The sequence below is a fragment of the Notolepis coatsorum genome (genome assembly GCF_963971535.1).
Source record: "Notolepis coatsorum genome assembly, chromosome: 19".
NCBI classification, from domain to species: Eukaryota; Metazoa; Chordata; class Actinopteri; order Aulopiformes; family Paralepididae; genus Notolepis; species Notolepis coatsorum.
The window spans coordinates 31030714-31056051 of record NC_140183.1 but is presented as its reverse complement, the minus strand read 5'-3'; the positions used below and the strand labels follow the sequence as shown (position 1 = coordinate 31056051).

Genomic DNA, 25338 nt, shown 5'->3' with positions numbered 1-25338 from the left:
ATTATTATTATTATTATTATTATTATTATTATTTGTGACTTTGACTATACAGATCGTTATTTGTTACTTTGACTATACAGATTGTTATTTGTGACTTTGACCAGGGTGCCCTTTTCACATTGTTCCCCTGGAGAGGGAGAGGTTCTCTGTACCTATAGGGTTGGGGGTGGGGGGGTAATCCCATGTTAACCAAGCCCAGATTTACAGGAAGTGAGGTCAATTGAGACAAACACACACGCACACACTGTGAGACTACTACTGGCCCAACGGCTAGTCAGTAGTCAGTTATGTGCGTATGCACAATCCTACACAAACATAACCACACGTACACACACACTCCAAACAAACTAGCAAGCAAACTAGCAAGATAAGACCTGTTGACATAGTTTTATATATAGACTGAAAAGTAGTGATAAGCTTGCATCATTCACCATTAATCTCTCACACACACACCTGAATGTGACTGGTCACGTACAGTAAGCGCATACATGAAACAGCTGTTAGAAACAGCTTTTAGAAATGTTATAGAACGTAGCGCTGGGCCACATAGACCCTTTTCCTTCGGCAACATCATCTTGTAGCCAAAATCCGTTTGCTTTCTCTCCAAGGCTTTGATTCTCCGATGCAGTGAACCTTAGAGCTGGGTCAGGATCTCTGGTGATTCATGTCCTTAGATACCTGCTTGGACCGTTATTGTACACTTTCCGTGCAAGACACTCCAGGGACACGCTGGATGAAACCACTCGACTCAGCAGAGCTATCAAGCACTAAGGGGAAGTCTGACAGGTCGTTTCACCCAGACTGTCCTTAGAGACTTTCAGAGCCAAAATGTCATCGCTTACAAACAGTAAAAAGGGTTTATACCAAACATGTAGCGATATTGCATTTGGTAAATGCATTCCTTCGTTGTTTAGTTTTGTGCCCCTTTAATTCAACTGACAACCAATCATAGGCTGACAGACAAACATTACAAAAGGTGTTGGAGGATGTGGTATCTGTGGTGTTTACATGTTTTGTATTATGATCTAATTTAACCCTTTTCTCGCCAATGACGTGTTACCACGTCATTCCTCGCCATGCATAATCTGCCAATGACGTTTTACAGCGTCTTTGAGATCAATATTTCAATAGCTCAACTCTCCAATGCTTCAATACCGCCACCTGGTGGCCGATCGGCGAGTTGCAACCGGATGTTGATAATTGTGATGCCGGTGTGTCTCCCTATTCCGTCCGGCCACTCGCTATCGCTCGCGGGACTCCATCTTGACACACTGGATATCGATCCGTTGCCATAACTCAATAAATAACATTATTTGGACGTATATAGTATTATACAACCTGGAAATGGATCGCATAGATCAACATCCCATAATAGCAATCTTTTTGCTCCACGCTCATCACCCAACGGTAAGAGGAGACTGGGGTGAGTTTCAGCGTTTTTGATTATTATTATCCATACAAATTGTTCTGATCTATATATCACCCATACTACATGAATCATTTAACGTCGGTCATTGCATTATAAACGACACCCCGCCCCCCCCCCCCCCCTCCGGTCACCAGCAGATGATGAGTCATGACGTTTAGGACCTTGTACAATTGAAATTTTTTATCTGGCGTCAATCGCTATCAAACTGCATTTGATGATCTAATATATGCATTAATGGCTATAACTCACGTTCTATGAAATACAGCAGAAAACGATAAAAACATATTTATATTCTAGACAGTATTTTTGTATGAATGTGTCAATGAAAAAGCAAAACGTTCCTACATCCTGAACGATAGATAATTTATGTTGAATGGGCCATAGTAATGTCAATTTAGCAATACAATTTAAAAAGTTATAGCCCTGCAAAGAAGGTGAACATCTCCATAGACAAATAGTGCTGGCAGAGAGGCTACAAGGATGAGAATAAGCTCCGGCAGATAAAGGGTTAACACTACCGAGGTAAATATGATATATTATTATTTGGATTCTAGATCATACCTCCCAGCTATAATAGAAATCACAAAAGTTACTTGGATATAAATAAATACAAATATAATATTGTGGCGGAAGGTGTCTCTAAACTATCAATACCTTTCCCCAAAAATAATAGCCAATAGTAGCTCAGTGTCTCCAGTTTCCTCATCCATCTCTTTCTCTCCCTCCCCCCTCTCTCCATCTTTCCCTCCCCCTCTCTCTATGTTTCCCTTCCCCCCTCTCTCTATCTGTCTCACCCTCCCTCTCTCTTCAACTGTGGTAGACTAATCACATTGCCAGACCAGGGGACTGTGGTTTTATTGTTTACACAGGTGTGAGTGTATGTGTGTGTGTGTGTGTGTGAGAGAACGAGAGGGGTAGTGTGAGAGGGAGATAGTGTGAGAGGGAGAGATAGAGAGAGATAGAGATAGCAGAGTTTGTATTACCTGCCAATAGCTGGGATTAGCCGGGAAAAAGTTATACTTTCTAAAAAAGTATAATGATTTTTGTCAAGACCAAAAATGTATGTGAAAATGTGAAAAGTGGGGACACTCAAATTATGACAAGGTGTGACACTAATATAATCAGAATCTGATGAAGTAGCATTTCACCTAAGATATAATGGGGGCAGTAGAACTCTCAAGTAAAACTCTCAAGTAGAACTCTCAGGTAGAACTCTCAAGTAGAACTCTCAGATAGAACTCCCAAGTAGAACTCTCAAGTAGAACTCTCAGATAGAACTCCCAAGTAGAACTCTCAAGTAGAACTCTCAGATAGAACTCCCAAGTAGAACTCTCAAGTAGAACTCTCAGATAGAACTCTCAAGTAGAACTCTCAAGTAGAACTCTCAGATAGAACTCTCAAGTAGAACTCTCAGGTAGAACTCTCAGGTAGAACTCTCAGATAGAACTCTCAGGTAGAACTCTCAAGTAGAACTCTCAAGTAGAACTCTCAGGTAGAACTCTCAAGTAAAACTCTCAGGTAGAACTCTCAAGTAGAACTCTCAGGTAGAACTCTCAAGTAGAACTCTCAAGTAGAACTCTCAGGTAGAACTCTCAAGTAGAACTCTCAAGTAGAACTCTCAGGTAGAACTCTCAGTTAAACTCTCAAGTAGAACTCTCAGGTAGAACGCTCAAGTAGAACTCTCAAGTAGAACTCTCAAGTAGAACTCTCAGGTAGAACTCTCAAGTAGAACTCTCAAGTAGAACTCTCAGGTAGAACTCTCAGGTAGAACTCTCAAGTAGAACTCTCAAGTAGAACTCTCAGGTAGAACGCTCAGGTAGAACGCTCAGGTAGAACTCTCAGGTAGAACTCTCAAGTAGAACTCTCAAGTAGAACTCTCAAGTAGAACTCTCAAGTAGAACTAACTCTCAGGTAGAACTCTCAAGTAGAACTAACTCTCAGGTAGAACTCTCAGGTAGAACTCTCATGTAGAACTAACTCTCAGGTAGAACTCTCAAGTAGAACTAACTCTCAGGTAGAACTCTCAAGTAGAACTAATTATCAGGTAGAACTCTCAGGTAGAACTCTCAGGTAGTACTCTCAAGTAGAACTCTCAAGTAGAACTCTCAAGTAGAACTCTCAAGTAGAACTCTCAAGTAGAACTCTCAGGTAGAACTCTCAAGTAGAACTCTCAGGTAGAACGCTCAAGTAGAACTCTCAAGTAGAACTCTCAAGTAGAACTCGCAGGTAGAACTCTCAAGTAGAACTCTCAAGTAGAACTCTCAGGTAGAACTCTCAGGTAGAACTCTCAAGTAGAACTCTCAGGTAGAACTCTCAAGTAGAACTCGCAGGTAGAACTCGCAGGTAGAACTCTCAGGTAAACTCTCAAGTAGAACTCTCAGGTAGAACTCTCAAGTAGAACTCGCAGGTAGAACTCGCAGGTAGAACTCTCAGGTAGAACTCTCAGGTAGAACTCTCAGGTAGAACTATAGAACTATAGCTACTAGGTATAAATAAAGTTTCAGAGTAAATCCTCAGAAAGGGAAGACATCAGACCAAATCTAAAACTGTAAACAAAGTGCAGTACCAAGAGTCTCTTTTGCCTAGAGGTCGCTGTTCGCCAGCATTACAGATTCTACCTTTAAACTAACAAAGTGTCCATTCTAATTGGAATAGCAGCACATTGTGTGTGTAATGTATGCATGTGTGTCCTCTATCCATGAAATAAGAACCTCTTTCTCAGAGACATTATCTCATCTGTGACATCTCATCCCCCTTTCTTTCTCTCTCTCCTCTCTCACTACTCTCATATTCCACCCTTTAGAAAGAAGAACCATTGTGTTGGACTGAGAGCTGGTGAGCAGAAGAGAAATAAGAGCACACTGAGAGAGGAGGAGAGGAGAGGTATAGAGGGGAGAGGAGAGGAGAGGAGAGGTATAGAGGGGAGGGGAGAGGAGAGGAGGGAGGTCAGAGTAGATAAGAGTTCAAGTTCAAGTTTCAAGTTTGTTTATTAGTTGTAAAATATATGTAGTTTACGGTGAAATGCTTGGTTCTGTATGAGCCCCTGGGAGTGTGCTTCATACAGTAAAAAAAAGTAAGTAAAAGAGGAATATACATTATACAAATATACAATCTAAAGTACAGCCTAATTACAATCTAAGTACAGTGTTTAAAAATGAGTAAACAGTGAGGTACAAATGCAGACAGTGAGGTACAGAACTTTAAGGTTTGAAAGGTAAGAGTAGGTTTACTATGATGTGTCTGTAGTTCTTTCACGATGCCAGTTCTAGGCAGGAATTTTACCCCATTATTCCGCCATGCCTTTTTGCGTGAAAGGTACGAACGAACACGGAAGGAGGGGTAAAAGACAAGTCTGTGTGAAAGGGACTTCCCTGGCATTGCGGGACAGGGGTGTGATGTTTTGATGATGTGGTTAATTCTTTGGGGGATTAGCTTGTAGGTTATATCATAACCACATAACTATTGTCATAAGTGGCGCGCTGCCCCCATGACACTATCCCCTCACCACCAACCTGCGGGAATATTGCTCCGTCCAGCTATCAGTTTTGACCACATGATAGAATAATAGTAATAATAATGTTATTATAAGCTACATGTATTATGTTTAATTAAAATAATATGCAACATGAGAAGACGTGAAAAAGGTCACAGTACATCAACACTGCATCATCTACTTTGGGGTAATTTTTGGGACATGGAAAACGTAGGCTATGTATAACATTTAATGTTAAGATCAGGGTTCCCACAGGCATTGCTAAATGAATTTCAAGGATTTTCAAGTACTTTCCCAAGCACAATCTTTTATTTTAAAAGGGCATTTAGGATACAATTCACTTTGAAATTACGTTTTTTATAGAAAAAAAAATCTGATCCAATATTTATGGCTTAAAACCAATTTCCGACAATTAGTTACACTTTAGATTAAAAAATTATATTTCTTGATTCAGAACTATTTTATCATAGATGAACAAAACTTTTTCAATGTGAATGGTTGATTTGAATTTCAATTACTTTTTAAGCACCTTGTTAAAAATTGGCTGTTTTCAAAGAATTCCAGGCCTTGACTTTTTATTAATTTTTTTTAAAGCACTTTACGCACTTCAAGGACTTTGTGCGAACCCTGTAAGATGGAGCCGACCTGTGGTTAGTAGCCTACAGACAGATCGAGGGCAGGAGTAATGCTTGGCACGCACTAGAAGATATTCCAAACCCTAACCCATAGTGGAACAGTGGTGAGTGACCCCACACATAACGTCATATTTCACAGATTTGTTTTTCATTCGTTAAGATAAGATATTCCTTTATTGATCCCCTTGGGGAAATTCAGGTAGTTAGAATGCCTTTTGCCAAAACGGAGCACCATATACTTGGTCTCGACTTTCTGAACGTATAATGTTGCAAGAACTGCAGGGCTTGACATTAGTTCAAGTTTTGTTTTACTTAGTTGTCACATATAAGGTACATGTACATTACAGTGAAATGCTTACTTCCACCACCCGCCAAATCCGAGTAGAATTCGGCTAAAAAGGTGTCTTTTGGGGCATTTCAGTGCCAGAAAAATGCACTTCCGCATTTTGAAACGGGCATGACCACTGTGTTGGCCATCAAAAACGACCTGTACGACTGCCTTGTATCTTCGTTTGGACCCATGTAAATATTAGTAATCATAAATCATACACTCAGACATCCCAATTGTCTGACATGTGTAAGCATGGAAAGTTATGACAGAAGTAAAAAAAAAAATCTAAATAAAAAAAGGTTTGCTTCCAAGCACAGAGAGGATCATTGTCCATTGAAGCAGCTGAATAGGTCCTTGATGAGGTTGTTTGAAGCAGCCTCAGGTACACCCCCCCCCCCTTTGTAGGGGACAACAGGGTTGGTTGTCACACAGGTTGGTTGTCACATTAAATGTTGCTACTGAAATGTTCAGAATTGGGATCAGAGGTCACCTACATAGTTCTCTAAAATAAGACACCTGAACTTGAGGTGAGAGGACTTTTTGTGTTTTTCATGTCAAATTGTAAATATTCAGTTCAGTATTTTTGGTCCAGTTGGGGTGGTTGTCACATTGTCTTTGGGGTTGGCATAAGCATGCATGGTGACCTGGTGAGGCCACTGCTCCTCCCCCAGAGCCACCCTCTAGCTCTGTAGCTCTGGACAGAGGAGTGACTCCAGAGGAGCTGAGGTCCAAAGACTGCAGCCAGCAAAAAACACAGGCTGCATCCTTACTTTAAAGTTTTTCCCTATTAAAATGGGGACAACCAAACCCATAGTGTGTGACAAGTGCGCAACACGTATTTGACGGCCCACATCTTCTGAACAGAATAATCTTAAGGAGAGTAAGGGAACTCCATTACAATGTGACACTTCCATTACACATTGAAAGGGAATCTATAAAGGATAGTTTTTGAGGAATTCAAATGAAAGTTAAAAAGTTTGACAACCAACCCCGTTCTCCCCTACCGTGGTTGGTGTTTGTGACCTACAATATGAAACAGTCCACTATGAGGCGTGGCCACTTTTCAGCGCTCTCCCATTTCTGGCACAGGCTCAAACACTGGAGCTTCCTGCTATGAGAGGACCGTCAACGGGTCTAGACTGGGTGTAAAACCACTACAGACGTAGTTCCAGTGCATTCCTCTGTGGTCATTTTGTGTGAATGAGGGTCACAGTAACAGCAGGCGAATTCATCATGACTCATGGTGCAACGTATTACCATCTAACCCTCTGGAGAACAGGCAGAACACTGTCTATAAGGGACATTTGTAGAGACCAGGAACAGTTGAGCTTAGTGTTAACATAAGGGACAGGTTTGCAAACAACTAAGTTACAGTATTTAGGAGAAGATTATGATGAGTTACGGCTTTGCAGCTTGGCCAACTAGTGACGTCCCCCTTCCTGATCCTTCCGAGGTGATGGGGTCTAGACACGACCTGTTGCACTATGAGGCTGGTGGGGCGATGGGGTCTAGACACGACCTGTTGCACTATGAGGCTGGTGGGGTGATGGGGTCTAGACACGACCTGTTGCACTATGAGGCTGGTGGGGCGATGGGGTCTAGACACGACCTGTTGCACTATGAGGCTGGTGGGGCGATGGGGTCTAGACACGACCTGTTGCACTATGAGGCTGGTGGGGTGATGGGGTCTAGACACGACCTGTTGCACTATGAGGCTGGTGGGGTGATGGGGTCTAGACACAACCTGTTGCACTATGAGGCTGGTGGGGTGATGGGGTCTAGACACGACCTGTTGCACTGAGGCTGGTGGACTCAAATTACATCCAGCCAGGAGGGAGGATCCTTCATGCAGCTGCACTATTGTCTTCTTGGTGAACATTTTATGACTACAAAATGACTACAAATCCCAAGACCTTTATCACCTAGTTCACAGGTCAGCACCGGATTAAAGGTGAGGAAAACGTGACCTGAACACAAGAGCGTTAAACTATTAATGCGACCTGAATAGTGACCGAGAATGGTCAACTAATTATCATAACAAAAGTGTGGCGTTAACGTTATGTTTGTTGTCTAAAGGGGAACATATGGTACTAGTGATGCACGATATATCGGCCGCCGATATAATATCGGCCGCCAATATAATATCGGCCGATATGGCCGTTTTTTTACACATCGGTATCGGTCCGATATCAACATAGGGCCGATATGGGCCGATATTTAAAAAATTACATGTTTTGGCCTCAAATAGTTTCAAAATATCTGTCATTTCTAAAAATAAGTTACAAAAGTTAAAAAAAATTATGCGTTTTGGAAAATAGCTCTTTATTTGATTATCATAAAACTCGTCCGAGCAAGACCTTAAAGTGAGGAAGGCACTTGCGTGGAGGGCTCTGAACGGCATGACCAGTGTGTGGAAATCCAACCTCCCCCGTCAAATCAAGCTCAACTTCTTTCATGCAACAGTTGAGTCTGTCCTTTTGTATGGCAGTGAATGCTGGACCTTGAAGCCCACCCTGCAGAAGTCCTTGGATGGGTGCTACACCAGAATGATGCGTGTGGTGCTCAACATCAACAGGGATGAGCATGTCACTAATGCAAACTTGTATGGGGGGGTGCTAAAGGTGAGCGATAAAGTCAGGAGAATGAGGCTGGCAGGTCACTGCCAGAGACACCATGAGATGCCAACCAGCAAACTTGTGCTGTGGGAACCAACACACGGGCATCGATCACGAGGACGTCCCACGTTAACCTACGTGGACGTACTCAGGAGAGATGTGGGAACAGAAAGCACCGGCGAGCTAGCCAGATGCATGGAGGATCGGGATGACTGGAAGCACCGATGGAGGGCCCGTCCGAGGACGACCTAGATAGATAAAAAAGTGTTTTCTATACAGAGATATCGACATCGGTAAATATCGGTATCGGCCAGAACAGCAATATTAATATCGGTTATCGGTATCGGCCACAATTTTCACATCGGTGCATCACTATATGGTACAATTTAAGATTGTAATGATAATCCGCATATAAAAGACAAATAAAACACTGTTAATTTGTAAGAAACCTCAATGAAAACGACGCAGGGTAAGTTATATTCGCTATTATTATGAAAATGTGATAGAATCCTAGAAAAATTTGGACGAATTTGGTCACTGTGACGGTAGAGCACGTAGAGCAGCATGTAGAGCAGCATGTAGAGCAGCATGGGCACCTCAGTGGATGATAATGCATCAGGATATGTTTACACCAAGGATGCATGTAGAAAAGAGAAGAAGGTGATATTGTTTTGATCTCTCGGCGGCTGCTTGCCGGTTTGGTGCCTGGCTGCTATTTGGTGCCATGATCTCGTTCAACTCACTGTTCGGGCCACATGACCAAGAGGTTCAAGTGAAGGAAGATAGGAACCACTCCTCCAGCTGAAGAAAGCAGAGCCAAAGCAACGCATCAAACAGCCTCAGTGAAAGCCTCCCACGCTACAGCTGTATGGGGCTCCTCCGGGCCCCCCGTCCCGGCTACCTCTATGGCAACAGCCCTCGTTTACAATTGGATCCTTGTTTACATTTGGATCACCTGATTTTGGTGACGGTATACTGTGTGTGTGTGTGTGTGTGTGTGTGTGTGTGTGTGTGTGCACCATGCTCATATTGTATACTGTATGTGTGTCTATGTGCAGGGTGTCTACATGTATCAACAAGTTAGGACCAATTTATATTACATTTAAGGCCAATTTTGCAATAGAAATGTACATCAAATGTGGAAATATAGACACACTTTCAAAATGATCATCATAAAGGCAAAACAACGTACTAGTTGGGCAATGTTTATAATGTGAACAAATGTATTCGGGGCCAGACCCGAGATATCTCGGGTTAACTCGCCGACGCTTGAGCGCCAAACCCGAGAAAAGTCGGGTTTTCATCGTTATTTCTTTTATTCGATATTTCCATTCATTATCCATCCAGGGAGCCTGGTATTATCATAGGGAATGAGTCTGAGATCCCAAAAGTGCAATACCAGCCGCATCCTACCAGGCGGCGGTATCGAGCACCCTTTGAAACTCTGTGTCTTGGGCTGTGCGTCGATTATATAGGTGGTCCGGGCGGACTTTTCCATGTCGGGCAAGGGGAGCGGTTGTCCCGATCGGCTTGAGGAGCATCAAATGCTCCAGATGGATGATGTATGGCGGATTATGTTGGCGACATGATCGACACCAATACTGGGACTCGCGATCAGATAATTGGAATATTCTTTTTACGGCACATCCTAGTCAAGGTAAGGGCTATATGATATCAATCTTGCGTTGATCAAAGCATGCCTTCATTGCGATCCGAGCGTATGTGTGTAACACTAGTCCATAACGTATTCCGTTGATGACGATCAAAGCATAAAAAAACAACCCCCCCCTCCACCCTTTCATGTATTCATGATGGAACATAATACCTATCATATGCATTTGATTTCTTAATTGTAGCGTGTCAGGGCTTGACATTAACTTTGAGCCACTTGCTCAGATATTTTACTTGTCCAAAAGCTAAACTTACTTGTCCGAAATGTACTTGTGAAAATAAAGGCTCATTAAAAAATCTATAAAACCGACAAAAGATTTGGACAATTATTATGATTTAATAACTTAAACACAGTGTGTGTGCATTTGTGTGTGTGGGGTATATACTTTATGATCAGTCCTCCAGCTCATCTTCACTCCCCATCAGCACCAGCTCATCTTTCTCATCTCCCCTCTCTCTTGACGACCAGGGGTTAAACCCTGGTCTACGCCTATAGTTGTATAGTTGTTATTACGGTATAGTTGTTATTACTGTATAATTGTATTTTGAAATAATTTCTTTTAACAATAGGCACATTAACATCAACAGGTAACAACAAAACAACCAACTTTTATTAAACATTCTATTAAACATTCTGATATTTTCGCGGGTCTCGTGCCACTGTCAACTAAGCGAGCACTCAGAACAGAAGACGCTTGCCGTTTGTCCGGGACAAGTAATATTGACGTACAGAGATTGAGAGTTTCCAGTGTGACACTGTGAGACAGGCACTTTCTGATCAGATGGAATAACGTTACTATTCGTTTGGGGAATATATATATATATTTCTCTTTTTTTTTTTTATTATTATACTTGTCCAGTCGGACAAGTTAAATTGTATTATGCTTGTCCGACCATTTATTTTACTTGTCCCGGACAATAGGACAAGCCTTAATGTCAAGCCCTGCGTGTGTAGGGACGGAACGCCAATGAATTTAGTATACCGGTAATTAGAGTTGTTCCGATACCGATACTGGTATCGGAAATGCCGCCGATACTGCCTAAAATGCTGGTATCGGTATCGGCGAGTACACGTAAATTCTAGCCTCCGATCCCATGATGTAATTTATCTCCTGCCGAGTCCTGCGGAGAGTGAGGATTATAAAATGAACATGTTTTAAAGTGTGATGCTGTGTCATTTTAACAGCAGATACACTTTCTTAAATTCCATTGTCCCCGACAGTGCGGTGTGACGGGGAGCTCGGACGGGAATCGGGATGTGTTTGGCTGGTGTTATGATAGCATTAGCTGGAAAGATAGCTAGTTGGAACAACATCCGCTTTTAACGTTACATCAAATCAGATGATCGCCTGTCCTTTCTCCAGGACCTAACACTGTCCGTGACCGTCTATCAACAATAATGCACCCACGGTGAATTGTATTTAAGTTAAGTAGCTACGGACTAGCGTTAGCTGACTATTACTAACGTTATCTTAATGGCAATGCGGGAAGACGAGCTAGGTCAGTTAGCTTAGCTTGATAACGTTACCGTGTCTAAAGTTGGTGCTATTCACATAATCCAGCAATAATGGCTGCAGACCTGCAAGCAAAGTACAGCAAGTGCCAAAGGATAAGAGTCTGAGGCGGAGTTTCAAAAGAGAATGTTGAATATTTATTTTGCATCAAAAATCACAACATGAACGTTCTATCTGCCACTAGCTTACAGACTGAATAGGGTATATCTGCAGAGCCACTGAGTAGCGAGTGCAACACCGTTTAATGTCCGTGTGGATCATTGGAGTAGGGTATATCTGCAGTGCTGCAGCCCATACTCATTGATTAATGATACTAATACAAATCTATACAATCACCTGTTGTTGAATAAATACTATACGTTCTAGTTATTACTAAAAAACAGTATTAACAGTATCTGAAAAAAAAAAAAAAAAAAAAAGTATAATTTATATAATTTTTTTTTAATTTTTTTTTTATGCACTGGTATCGGATAAATATCGGTATCGGCCGATACCCAAAGCTTAGGTATCGGAATCGGATCGGAAAGGGAAAAATGGTATCGGAACATCTCTACCGGTAATACAGATTGGGGGCCTCTCCCTGAACGTCAGCAAAACAAAAGAGATGATTGTGGACTTCAGGAGGTCGGGGGTCAAGGACTACAGCCCCCTCAGCATCGACGGGGCACCGGTTGAGAGAGTGAACAGTTTCAAGTACCTCGGAGCCCACATATCCGAGGACTTGACATGGACCACACACATTGACAGTGTTGTGAAGAAGGCACGACAACGCCTCTACTTCCTCAGGCGCCTAAGGAAGTTCCAAGTCAGTCAGAAGATCCTTAGGAACTTCTACTCATGTACAATAGAGAGCATCCTGACCGGCAACATCACCTCCTGGTTTGGGAATAGCACTGCACAAGACCGTAGCAGACTACAAAGAGTGACACGTTCAGCCGAACGCACAATTGGAGGGGGGCTTCCCACCCTCCAGAACATTTACAACAAGCGGTGCAAGGGGAAGGCTAAGAGAATTATTAAGGACTCGAGCCACCCGAACAACTGCCTCTTTGAACTGCTGCGGTCAGGCAAGCGATACCGGAGTCTTAAGGCGAGCACAGAAAGACTCAGAAGAAGCTTCTATCCCCAGGCCATCAGGCTGCTAAACGAACAATAAACACTATGCAACAACCATCAAATGCACACAGCACACACACCCACACACTCACTCAAACAAACAACACACTGCAGCACCCACTCTCCACACTTTAGATCACACAAACACACTTTACACTTTATATTTATTGATAAAGGATTTGCACTACAACTCGTACACCTACTGTGAATTGTACCTAAATTGCACCTCGTCCCATTTCTGCCTTGCACTATATAGTATTGTATATTAGTACACTGCACAGTATTGTATATTGTATGGTAACTACGTCTATTCTGCATCGAACATTGTACATATGTCTAAACTGAACACTGTGACCTAATTTTTTTACTTCTAATTTTACTATGTTATTTTATTTCATACTTATCTTGTCTTGCACAGTCTCTGGAGCGTAACAGTAAGAAGCATTTTGTATAAAAGTATTCTGTACTTCTGTATGACAAATATTAAAGAAACTTGAAGAAACTTGAAACTATTACCAGCCTCCCGTGAATTACCCTCGACCCTCTCTGCGCCGCCCCCTATCTCCCTGTCTCCGGCTGTCCCTGAGCAACGACCGGAGTGTTAAATGTCCTTTGACTAAGACGGGGAGGACGTGACCCTCTTTGCGCCGCCCCTGTGCCTCAAATAGATTCGCTATCAGCTCTATCTTTAATCTTTCAAAATGTTCAGTTGCTATCGCTATTAGCTCTATCTTTAATTTTTCAAAATGTACAGTTGCTATTGCATGCACTCATCTGTGTTCCACTACACACATGAGTGCATGCTTACCAACTGTCCGTCTGCAACACTACTATCACCAACATCTAAGAAGGGAGATCCCCCCTTGAATGGCCCTTCTAAGGTTTCTCTCCTCCACACTGCCTGTGGAGCTTTTTTCCCTATTGTTAGGTTTTAGTGAGTTTTTCCTTACATTCGCGTGGGGTATGTCTGGGAGTGCTTGCATTCTTTAATTTATTTGCATTCATCTAAAAATGTTTGGACCTTATGGTGTTCTTGTTCTGTTCTTGACTTATTGTTATGTTTTCTTCTTGACTTGTTTAAAGAAGATCTGTACGGCCCATGGGGACATTAACGTGTGTTGTCGGGCCCTATAAATAAATTTGATTTGATTTGATTTGATTTATGTGTCTATGTGTGTCTATGTGCACCATGCATCATGCTCATATTGTGTGCTGTTAGTTGATCTTCCATTTGGTCTGCTAGTCATTGTTCCTCCAGGGCACAGAGTCACTGAAGCACATAATGAGAACATAAAGGACTGATCAAATACACACACGCCAACCACACACACCAAGAACACACACCTAGAACACACACACATGCACACACGCCAAAAGGGGCTTAGGCCTAACAAAAATAATAGTTGGTTTCAGGTTGGTTGTCAGTTTGGCCATGGGTAGGTAGGGAATTTATTTTATTTTATTTTTTTATTTTATTCTTTCCCACGGCGACTATGGATAGGGAATTTCTTTATTTAATTAAAATGTTCACAACAACATGGATGCATGTACTCTGCCAGCATGTTTAATATCCATAATACTAAATGTTTGACTAAGATTTCTATGAAACTTTATTCTAAAAAAAAAAAAAAAAAAAAACGGATTTTTTTTTTTTTTTTTTTTTTTTTTAATATATAATTTTTTTTAAAAACTCATAAAATATATTGGGTCGCACCTAAATCGGCAGGGTCGGTCGGCAACCTGAAACCAACCATTATTTTTGTTAGGCCTTAGGTAGCTTCATGCCAACCTCCATCAAACTGCTGAACACCTAGGTCTGGTGGAGGCCGGACTCCCCCCCCCCCCCCCCCCCCCCAAGGACTTTGGACTACTTAAAATAGACTCCCCCTTCCACCTGATGGACACATACTATGTACCTGTACTACTATTATTTATTATTTATATACATTACATACAGAACTGCTCCACATTGTTTTTAATATATCATGCTTTAAGTACTGTAGTTTTAATGTAGTTGGTGTTTTTTTATATAGTGGTCTTTTTATTGTAGTTTTAACAATTTTTTTTATATATAGTGGTGAGTGTCTATGTATTGTGACTGTATGTTTGTCTTTCAACCACTGCACAAATCAAGTTCCGAAAGGAAAATAAAATAATTTGAAGTTGAATCACACACACCAAGAACACACACATGCCAATCACACACACTAAGAACACACAGCAAAAACACACGCCAATCACACACATCAAAAACACACACCAATCACACATATCAAAAACACACACCAAAAACACACTATCCACAAATTCATTTCCAGTGTGTAAATGTTGTATGTAGCCTATTTGTTTTTTCTTTTTTTCGCTATTCGCCAAAAGTCTAAATATAAAATATTTCCTGTCATGTTCGCAAACATCAAACGTGACAAATGTTAAACCGTTTACAAAGATCAAATAAAACTCTGTTTAGCTTCTGTTTAGCCTCTGTTTAGTTGTCACATACCGTCAGACAATACATTTTAAACAGAAAATAATATATTCAATCCGGTAAATTATTTATTAACAAAGCCTGTAGTGAACTGTTTTTCAACTGAGGGCACCATACTGAAATCAATGATTGGGTCTTTAAAGTAGCTAAATATTTTTTTTTAAACTGAGGGCACCATACTGAAATCAAGGATTGGGTCTTTAAAGTAGCTAAATGAATTGTCTTTAAACTGAGGGCACCATACTGAAATCAAGGATTGGGTCTTTAAAGTAGCTAAATGAATTGTTTTTAAACTGAGAGCACCATACTGAAATCAAGGATTGGGTCTTTAAAGTTGCTAAATGAATTGTTTTTAAACTGAGAGCACCATACTGAAATCAAGGATTGTGTCTTTAAAGTAGCTAAATGAATTGTCTTTAAACTGAGGGCACCATACTGAAATCAAGGATTGGGTCTTTAAAGTTGCTAAATTAATTGTTTTTAAACTGAGGGCACCATACTGAAATCAAGGATTGGGTCTTTAAAGTAGCTAAATGAATTGTCTTTAAACTGAGGGCACCATACTGAAATCAAGGATTGAGTCTTTAAGTAGCAAAAACAAACTCAACAATCCCTTGCTGCTCGTCTACAAATACATCGCCACACAACACAGAAGTGGTTCAAAGTAAACAAGACTAACTACATGCGTCTCTCTCTGAATTAGAAACCTCACAATAACATATCAAATAAATCACATTATTACACTATGGCCGTGTCTTGAAAACCCCCTGCAGTACTTTTCAGTACAGAGGTTATCAGCATCTTAACGTTATGATGGTTTAGTAGCAGTACAGTCTTTTCAGTACAGGGTTGAGGGTTCAGCATCTTAACGTTATGATGGTTTAGTAGCAGTACAGTCTTTTCAGTACAGGGTTGAGGGTTCAGCATCTTAACATTATGATGGTTTAGTAGCAGTACAGTCTTTTCAGTACAGGGTTGAGGGTTCAGCATCTTAACGTTATGATGGTTTAGTAGCAGTACAGTCTTTTCAGTACAGGGTTGAGGGTTCAATATCTTAACTTTATGATGGTTTAGTGCAATACTGTCTTTTCAGTACAGAGGTTCAGTATCTTAACTCTTTGATGGTTCAGTAGGCATGTATAAGGTAGCCCTTCAGTAATATTAAAATCCTCAAATGTCTACTGTCTTACTTGCAGGAAGTGAATTTATACTTCACTCATATCAATTTCCCCAAGGGGATTAATAAAGGAATATCTTATCTTATCTCTCAAGCACAGACTAGCATAGAGAGCCTTTCGTAACTCTTTCACAACAGTACGATAGTGAGGCGTTGCATAGGGAAATAGCTGAAACCATTCCCAACTGACAGAAAATATATGCCAAGAGTTCTCTCTCACACAATCAACAATCACTTATTCTCTTCCCAGAAGGAATTGTTGTAATTGCTACACAGTTCACCCGATTTGGATGTAACCCTCAAAATTAAAGCTGAAAGTACTCTGCACTTAGGCACATATTGATTGTTTAATTTCAAATCCATTGTAGTGGTGTACAGAGCAAATGATGACAATTGTGTTGACTATCCGCCATCATTAACTCATTCAGAGCCACGCCCCTTTGACCATATTAGGGCTAGCGTGCCACACTGAAGTCAATGGGAGGACGGGGAAATTTGTGAACGCTTAAACCAGGGCTCTACAGTGCGACCATATTGCTCACATATGCCCCTAAAAATATGTGTGTGAACCTGAAAAATCAATTACTCGCACGTTGTGCGAATGCATATTACAGCCTCAGTCGTTCTTTTTATTTCTCCGCTGAGAATCGTTAAAAAAACTACAAGTCCCACATTGCACTCAAGCCAACGGTCCAATCACAGTAGAGTGACGTGACTGGTTTCATGGGAAATAAAGCAAATGACCAATCGGAAGCTCTCATTTTGTTTGTTTACTTCCTGAAAGACGAGCAAGCATTTTCCGAGCAGCAGAACTCTGTGGAGTCCAGTCCGAGTACAGTCCGCTCGACTATGGGAGCACCTTTATTATAGTCTTACCAATAGCAATAGATTTTAGAACACCTAGATTTAGCGATAGCAATAGTAATATAACGTTAATGCAACAAAACGAAAGCCTTGCTTTGTTAATCATAACGTTGATGCAGTAGCGTATGTCGTTGCGTCGCACACAACGCAGAGGTGGGCAATAGGGTCTAGCTGCAGCGACGGACGGCCGGAGTGCAAGCAGTGTTACGTAATTGGCAGAATCGACCGTCAATCAATGGTCTACCTGACACGCAAACTCATAAACAATGTTTCTGTACTGGAGGTGTACAGTATTTCAATAGGCAACCCTGAAAGGATTATTTTTCTAGAAGAGCAACACAGCCAAAACATAGGCATTGTATGCATAAAAAGGGGCAAAAGCTAAAGTTAAGTCACTGTTACTTTTGTAGCAGTAGTTTGATTTGATAGTTTATTTGATAGGGACAGCACATGTTAATGAACATCAAGAACAAAATACAAAATGTAAACATGCAGGGTTGTAGCAAGAGCTAATTTACACCAGGAGACAGCAAAACTCTTTCAATAAATAAATAGCCTGCTTAGGGTAAAAGCATGGTGACAATCAACGATAAAAACAAGAAACAAGTTACATAAAATTGTCCTTTTCGAGCTCAGACCCATTCCCAATGATAACGTCAGGCTGGATGGATGAAAAATTAATGGATATTGCTAATAAAAGAAATAACGATTAAAACCCGAGTTTTCTCGGGTCTTGGCACTCAACGCATGGCGAGTTAACCCGACTAATCTCGTGGTTGGCACTGAATGGGTTAATCAATTGAAAACTGGTTGTTTGTGTGTGTGTGTGTTTTTTTTTAACATAACGTGGTTCCAAGTAGTTATAATCTCTCTCTCTTGACTTCTATTTTATACTTACTATACTTTTTATACTTATCTATTTTTATCTAGCACAATCTCTGGAGCAAAACAGAAAGAAGCATTTTATATAAAAGTATTCTGTACTTCTGTATGACAACTAATAAAGAAACTTGAAACTTGAAAGAAACTTCTCACCACAGTACAAATCCATCTAAGGTTACCAGACGACATCCACACAACATACCGGTAGGCTACACATAGCGATCATCCATGAGTTAATATGTGCCAATTATCCATTTAACTGTTAAGAATATTCGGTTAATTAAAAAATGACTGGTTAACCGGATATCCTTGCACATCCCTAGTGTGGTGCCAATCTGTCATTCATGACAATAAGTTCATGACATATACAACCATTTTCACCGCATATCATTTCAGTTTGTCAGCTTGATATGATGTAAGCTTAGCATTTTATATGGCTTGAAATGTTAGCTCAGCATTTTACATGGGTTGATATGATGTAAACTTAGCATTTTATATGGCTTGAAATGTTAGCTCAGCATTTTACATGGGTTGATATGATGTAAGCTTAGCATTTTATATGGCTTGCTAGCCAAGATGGCGGAGGCTGACTAGCTAACGGTTAGCTAACATTCGTTTCTCTAAAGAAATCATGATAGTACATACAACAACAGTTTGACATAATTTTTTATTCAAATATGAACTTTCTGTATTTCGATAGGAACAAGATTGATTTACCCACCAGCTATGATTCTGGTCCCATGTCGAGGAATACTTCCTCACAAATGCTAAAAACTGTGGGATACATGGCAACCGTTGCCATCTTCTTCTACTAGTGCTCCTGGACAAACACATAGCTGCTTTGAGAAGACGGCCCTCTCAACTGTGCCCTCTTGTGCAACGCACACAAACATGGGACTGTGGGGCCAGTGTGAAGTTAAACCAAGTGTCTCACAACAAAGCTCTCCATTTTGTTCTCCAGTGTATGTCCCAAGTTCTCCACTAAGGTCACTGTGTACGTGGCAGCGCACAGCATCATCGCACTATTTGCCAATAGCTGCTGAAAATGCCAACATACAGTTAAAAGCAGAGTAGTAACTGGCTGCCTGTGTTGATACTAGGGCTGCTCATAATGACCATTATGTTGGTCAATATTGAGATCACAATTATTTAACATTAATTACTCATTGACTTTGGAAACATAATAGATTTATTGAACATTATATATATATATAAAAAAATATGTATTTGATTTTTAACAGTGGATTTGAACTGGACTTGAACTATATAATCCAACTGAAAAACAAAAAAATGACCTGGCTCAAAAAGTAGATTATCCTGTTTTCATAATTGTTGAAAGCCAACATTGTTTATAATCGTAATTAATTGCCTAGCCCTAGTTGATAGTGAAATAGTTTGGCTTGGCATGACGTCCCATGTGACTTTGCATGCCAGCCGTGTGTGTGTGTGTGTGTGTGTGTGCGTGTGTATGTGTGTGTGTGTGTGTGTGTGTGTGAACAAGGCCTTGCATGTGTTTGCTTACTCTAGTGGGGGTGGGGGTCGCGACATTGGAATGTTACATTAGTTTTGGCCCAACTGTGCAGCTCCCACAGACTGTCTGTGAACACTGAAGACTCACACTCACACCAATTCACACACACACAGTCTACATTGCCATCCTCTGATTCACCATGTGCACCACTCACCGTTACACACATTTAATTTTTAAAGCTTTATTTGAATTTTGAATACTCCACATACATAGGATTAAAATATTTCACAGGTTCACACAATGGTTTAAACGTGTGTGTGTGTGTGTGTTTTGAGCCTGAAAGGGGAAGCTGATTGCTGACCTACAGTTATGAGTGTGTGTGTATATAGATACAGTGTTATGTTACCGTAGATACACCACACTTGTGTTCATGCAAATGTTGACCTCTGACATAATAACACACACACACCAGAGGCTGTAGATAGATGCCAATATATACATTACACAGTTATCTCAGTGTGTGCACACACACACACACACAAGTAATGACACATATATAGTTTTACAATGACCAACAGGAAATGGAAATGAGCAATTTGGTAGTTAAGCAACACATATAACTGGAATGTCAGTCAATAACAGCTAGAACACAACCTGTGCTCAATGTGATGAGGGGTAGAGAAGATGGAGAGAATAAAAAGAGGTGTAGGGGGGGAGTGAAAGAGAAGTGAAGTCGGACTATGGCACAGAAGTGAAACGTTGTCTACGGAGCTCTTTGTTTCCTGAACACGTGGGATAGTTCTGTGACGTGGTGGAGATGACAGGTGGGTGAACTGACTGAGGCCAGGTGGGGTTACCCTCCTCTACCCCCTGTTGTCTACATGTCATCAGCCAGTGTTGCCTGGCAACCCTGATCAGTTCCAATAGATCCCAAAAGACAAACAGTAAACAGGCACGTAGAATAGTATAATATAGTTGACCAAATAAAAGTCCATGCCGAGAGAGAGAGAGAGAGAGAGAGAGAGAGAGAGAGAGAGAGAGAGAGAGAGAGAGAGAGAGAGAGAGAGAGAGAGAGAGAGAGAGAGAGAGAGAGAGAGAGAGAGAGAGAGAGAGAGAGAGAGAGAGAGAGGAGAGAGAGAGAGAGAGAGAGAGAGAGAGAGAGAGAGAGAGAGAGAGAGAGAGAGAGAGAGAGAGAAAACCCTCAGCTCGGAACTAGGCAAAATCTGCATATGGCTCGCTGATAACAAACTATCATTACACATGGGCAAAACAGAGTCCATTCTCTTCGGTTCAAATAACAAACTCAGCAAGACCGACGGCTTCTCAGTTGCAGTGGGTGACAATATTGTCACAAGGAAAGACGAAATTACCTACCTGGGTTCCATCCTAGAGGCAAATCTTTCCTGTGACAAAATGGCATCCGATGTAATAAAAAAAGTCAACCAACGAACTAGATTCTTGTACCGGATCTCCTCACTGGTAAACAAGAATACCCTGAAGACTCTGGCAGGAGCACTCATTCAAGGGTACTACGACTATGCGTGCACCTCATGGTACCAAAGCACCTCAAAGGCGCTTAAAACAAAATTACAAACATCACAAAACAAACTGGTCAGACTACTACTTGACCTTACCCCCAGAACCCACCTCACCCCTGCCCACTTTGACAACCTAGGATGGCTTAGAGTAGACGACAGAGTACAGCAACTTGCAATGGGCCTGGTTTACAAGATACACTATACGACTAAGGTACCCATGTACATGTCAAAATACTTCCCAAAGGTCAGTGAATACCACAACCACTACACCAGAGGAAGCTCCACAAATCATGTTAAACCCAGATTCGGCTCAAACAAGGGACTAAATACGTTTCGCAATTATGCCACATCAATGTGGAACGCCCTACCTAAAGCTGTAAAGGAATGTGAATCCCTACCCACATTCAAAACCGCTCTTAAAGAGCACCTACGGGAGGCTGCAATTCGAAACTGGCCACCGTAAATGCCCAAAACCCCCACCACCTCCTAATAGACAGTCTCCTCCCCACCGCATGTATATATTCCCTCTCCGCCGTATGTATATCTCTCTCCCACCCACCCACCCCCTCCAAATGTACAGTCCCCTCCCCATCATATGTACTCTGTCAGGATCTAGGGGTAACAGTACTGTATATTTGAATACCGTTTATGTCACAAATGTATCAGTACTAAATACCTATATGTCCCTATGCCATAAATGTCATGTATGTTGTGTATGTCATAAATGTCTATATGAATTGAAAATGGGGGACCCTGATGGAAACAAGACAAACGTCTTTCTCATGTCTGCATCCCCTTAACAATTGTGTGTATTGAGCCGTACTGTATTGTACACATTCTGCAATCTGTTAAATAAAGTTTTCATTCATTCATTCATTCAGAGAGAGAGAGATATGATGAATTGAAAATGGGGGACCCTGATGTAAACAAGACGAAAGTCTTTCTCTGGTCTGCATCCCCTTAACAATTGTGTGTATTGAGTCATACCGTATTGTACCCATTCTGCAATCTGTTAATAAAATGTTCAATCAATCAATCAGAGAGAGAGAGAGAGAGAGAGAGAGAGAGAGAGAGAGAGAGGCGGTTGCTCGCCCCCTCCCCCAGTCCATTTCCTCCCCCCCCCCCCCTCTCTGTTCCAGACAACGTGTTCGGTGCTTCCTTGGCTACTGACGTGCCGCACAAAGCAGAGAGCTCTCGTCGCCACGCTGCAGCCTCCATCACAGACACCAGTAACGGTGTGCTGCTGCGGTCCTAAAGCTGAGAGCTATCTTCTTATAATCGTGGAGCAGGCTAAAGGGGGGAAAGCCATGACTGATGCAGACAGTGTGAGACTAAAGAGCCCCCCCCCTGTTTCCTCTCTAGGAGCACCGCGTTTTGTCGAGACTTCAAGAGAGCGGCTTCCCAGAATTAACAACCACATAAAATGCGTGCAGGCTGATGGATCGCGCTTGTTGCAATACAACTTTAACAATAGAGTCAGTACTTAGACATGCGATCCAATTAACAGAACAATAGACGCGAGATCGGCCTGTGAATTTATGACTTTTGTTTGCTTTTGAGGTCATTCCACATCCACACTCACCCTGGAATTTATTTCTTTCATTCTCTCTTGACGCGTCTTTGGCAGCGGCTCCGTGACGCGGGACATAACCACTGCAGCAGAACGACCCTGTGTTTAAAGTCTAATTGTTCTCGTCCCCCTTTTCCCCACTTCAAGTAAAGCTCCGGGTAAAAGTCAGTCAATAAATCCGGTGATAGATCCAGTGATAGAGGAGGAAGCGCGTCGTGTGATGATGATGGCGCATGCAATTGATTATTATGAATTCTTCAACTTTTCTCTATATTTCAACGCCGGGCGCTTGGATAACATCTGAATGGTACTTTCGCATACGGGAGGAAATTCAGTCCGACTCAGCTCTGAGGAGGAGGAGGAGGAGCAGAGCGGTGGGGAGGAGGAGCAGCAAGGTCTGCGGAGGAGGAGCCCCCCCCTCACAAGGGCGGGACATCCCGTCTTTACAATATGACCAACCCCAAAGCAGCCTTCTGTTGTGATTCCCACCCTCTTTTAGGTAGACATGGCCAAAAGCCAATAATAAAATCTCCTGGGAGTTCTATTTTCCTTACCACACCTTCACATTTTGCTGGTGTTGACTGGTCCAAAAAAAAATAAACACCACTTAGTGATTTAGGTTTACTTAAGTTACAGTTGCTGTAATAAATTGATTTGAGAATAGATTGTGGCCTACCCTACATCTTGGGAAGGAGGGCCTATATGTAACATGTAACGGATGGTATCGTGAAGCGCAGTCAAGAAGGGCTGGGGTGAGTAGCGGTGCTATGGGTTAAACTCACTCTCACATCCTCAAAAGAGACATAAACCCATTACTTAGAAGTGGATTCACCTCTTGGTATAGCGGTCTGTGTTGCTGCCCGCGGTGTGGGAGACCGGGGTTCGACTCCCACTCGGGGCATTGAAGTTTGAGGTGACGTTGTCACAACCGTTACGTATACATAATGATGTAATTATATGACAAGATGTTTGGTAAAACAAAAGGAAAAGTAGGCGATAGTCAAATGACAGATACTGAGGCCCATTTACCTGATGTTTGAGGCAAATAATTGTAATGGTAAATGGTGCATTTATATAGTGCTTATATCCAAAGCGCTTTACAACTTGTGCTTCACAATCTGCCATGTCAGAGGTAACCATGCAAGGTGCCAACCTGCTCATAGACCACTGCACTTCCGCGTTACATTGAGCTCATGGAGGAGAGAGCGGGGGAGAAAATGTATGAATGTGGATGAGAGCCTTGACATTAAGTGGTTGTAGCTACAGCTGTGGGGGTGCTGGAGACATGATCCAATAGACTTTTATACGCCTGAGTCTCCTGAACACGGAGTGACCAATCCCAAGTTGATCAGCACTTTCTCTGCCGAGCTATAGTCATTTTTTTACGCATGCACAGATTGATAAACCTAGATCTCTGGACAATCCAGAGAAACTCCGTGGGCACTCTGCGCATGCAGAGTTCATGTCTCCAGCACCCCCACAGTGGTAGCTCTCATCCACATTCATTAATCCCCCCCCCCTCTCTCTCTCCCATGATTTCAGAATACCAGAAATGTTGCAGTGGTCTATCGGGAGCAGTTAGGGGTTAAGTGTCTTGCTCAAGGACACTTCAACACACTGCCAAGAAGAGCTGGAAGCGAACCAGGAACCTCCTGATTACCAGACAACCGCTCTACCTCCTGAGCCACTGTCGTTGATGGCAAGGTCATAGCCAGTCACAATGAAATAATGACTGTAGTCAGACCTACATAATACGATATTGGATAGCTTGTCCCAAAATAAATCACCTTCTACATTCTAGCTCTTTGCCTTTTTACATCAATTTATTTGATTGATAGATTTTGTTTTCATGCACCCATGGTTGAAACAGTTGAGGAACATGTTTTCCTTTTTGAATGACACTTTACATGTTGAATTTAGATACAAAATAAACAATCTTTTGTATTATGACTTTTATATATTTCGTTATTAACATACTCAAATTAGCTAATATTTAATAATAATAAAAAAAAACATGCAGGCTTGCATGGTAGTTGGAGGACCTTTTTCCTCAGTTGATTGATTAAGTCAGAGTTTATTAATCTGTTTCTATGTGATGAATAATTAAATAGCTGGTAATTAAAGAGTCTTTATTTGTTTTTAATTGTGTTTCCATCATGAGTTATTTAAAAACAAGTATTATGTATATGTACAGGGCAAATACTATTTTCTGCCTTTTTTCACATAAAATGCCACATGAAATGGAAATTACTTTTGATTATAATTTCAACTACATCTGAAGTATAACCTTTGACACACTTCAATGTAACACAACTTTAGTATACTTTATGAATACATAAAAAGTATACTTTAGGAAAATATACTTAATGTAGACTAGAGTAATCATTTAAAACAAATTGTACATCCACAGAGCTTTTAGAAAGGTGTGGAATAAAAGTATTGCTTTTCCCCCAAGAAATGATTGATTAATGAATTTATCATGTAAAAAAAAACAAAAAAACGTACAGGTCCAAAGTGAATGTTGTTGCGTGCATGTCTCCCCTCCCT

At 41.4% G+C, this 25338-nt stretch overlaps 1 protein-coding gene across 2 annotated transcripts in view; it reads right to left on the bottom strand.

The window, feature by feature from the left end:
- The window catches only part of LOC311246664 (rho guanine nucleotide exchange factor 2-like), a 144552-nt gene extending 121433 nt beyond the window's left edge, over positions 1–23119 (bottom strand). For both annotated transcript variants that reach the window (XM_084336838.1, XM_084336839.1), the window contains exon 1: positions 22804–23119. In XM_084336838.1, the coding sequence (XP_084192964.1) occupies positions 22804–22869 (66 nt within the window). In that variant the 5' untranslated portion in view covers positions 22870–23119. The remainder of the gene's footprint in view (positions 1–22803) is intronic.
- Between the last annotated feature and the right edge of the window lie 2219 nt (positions 23120–25338).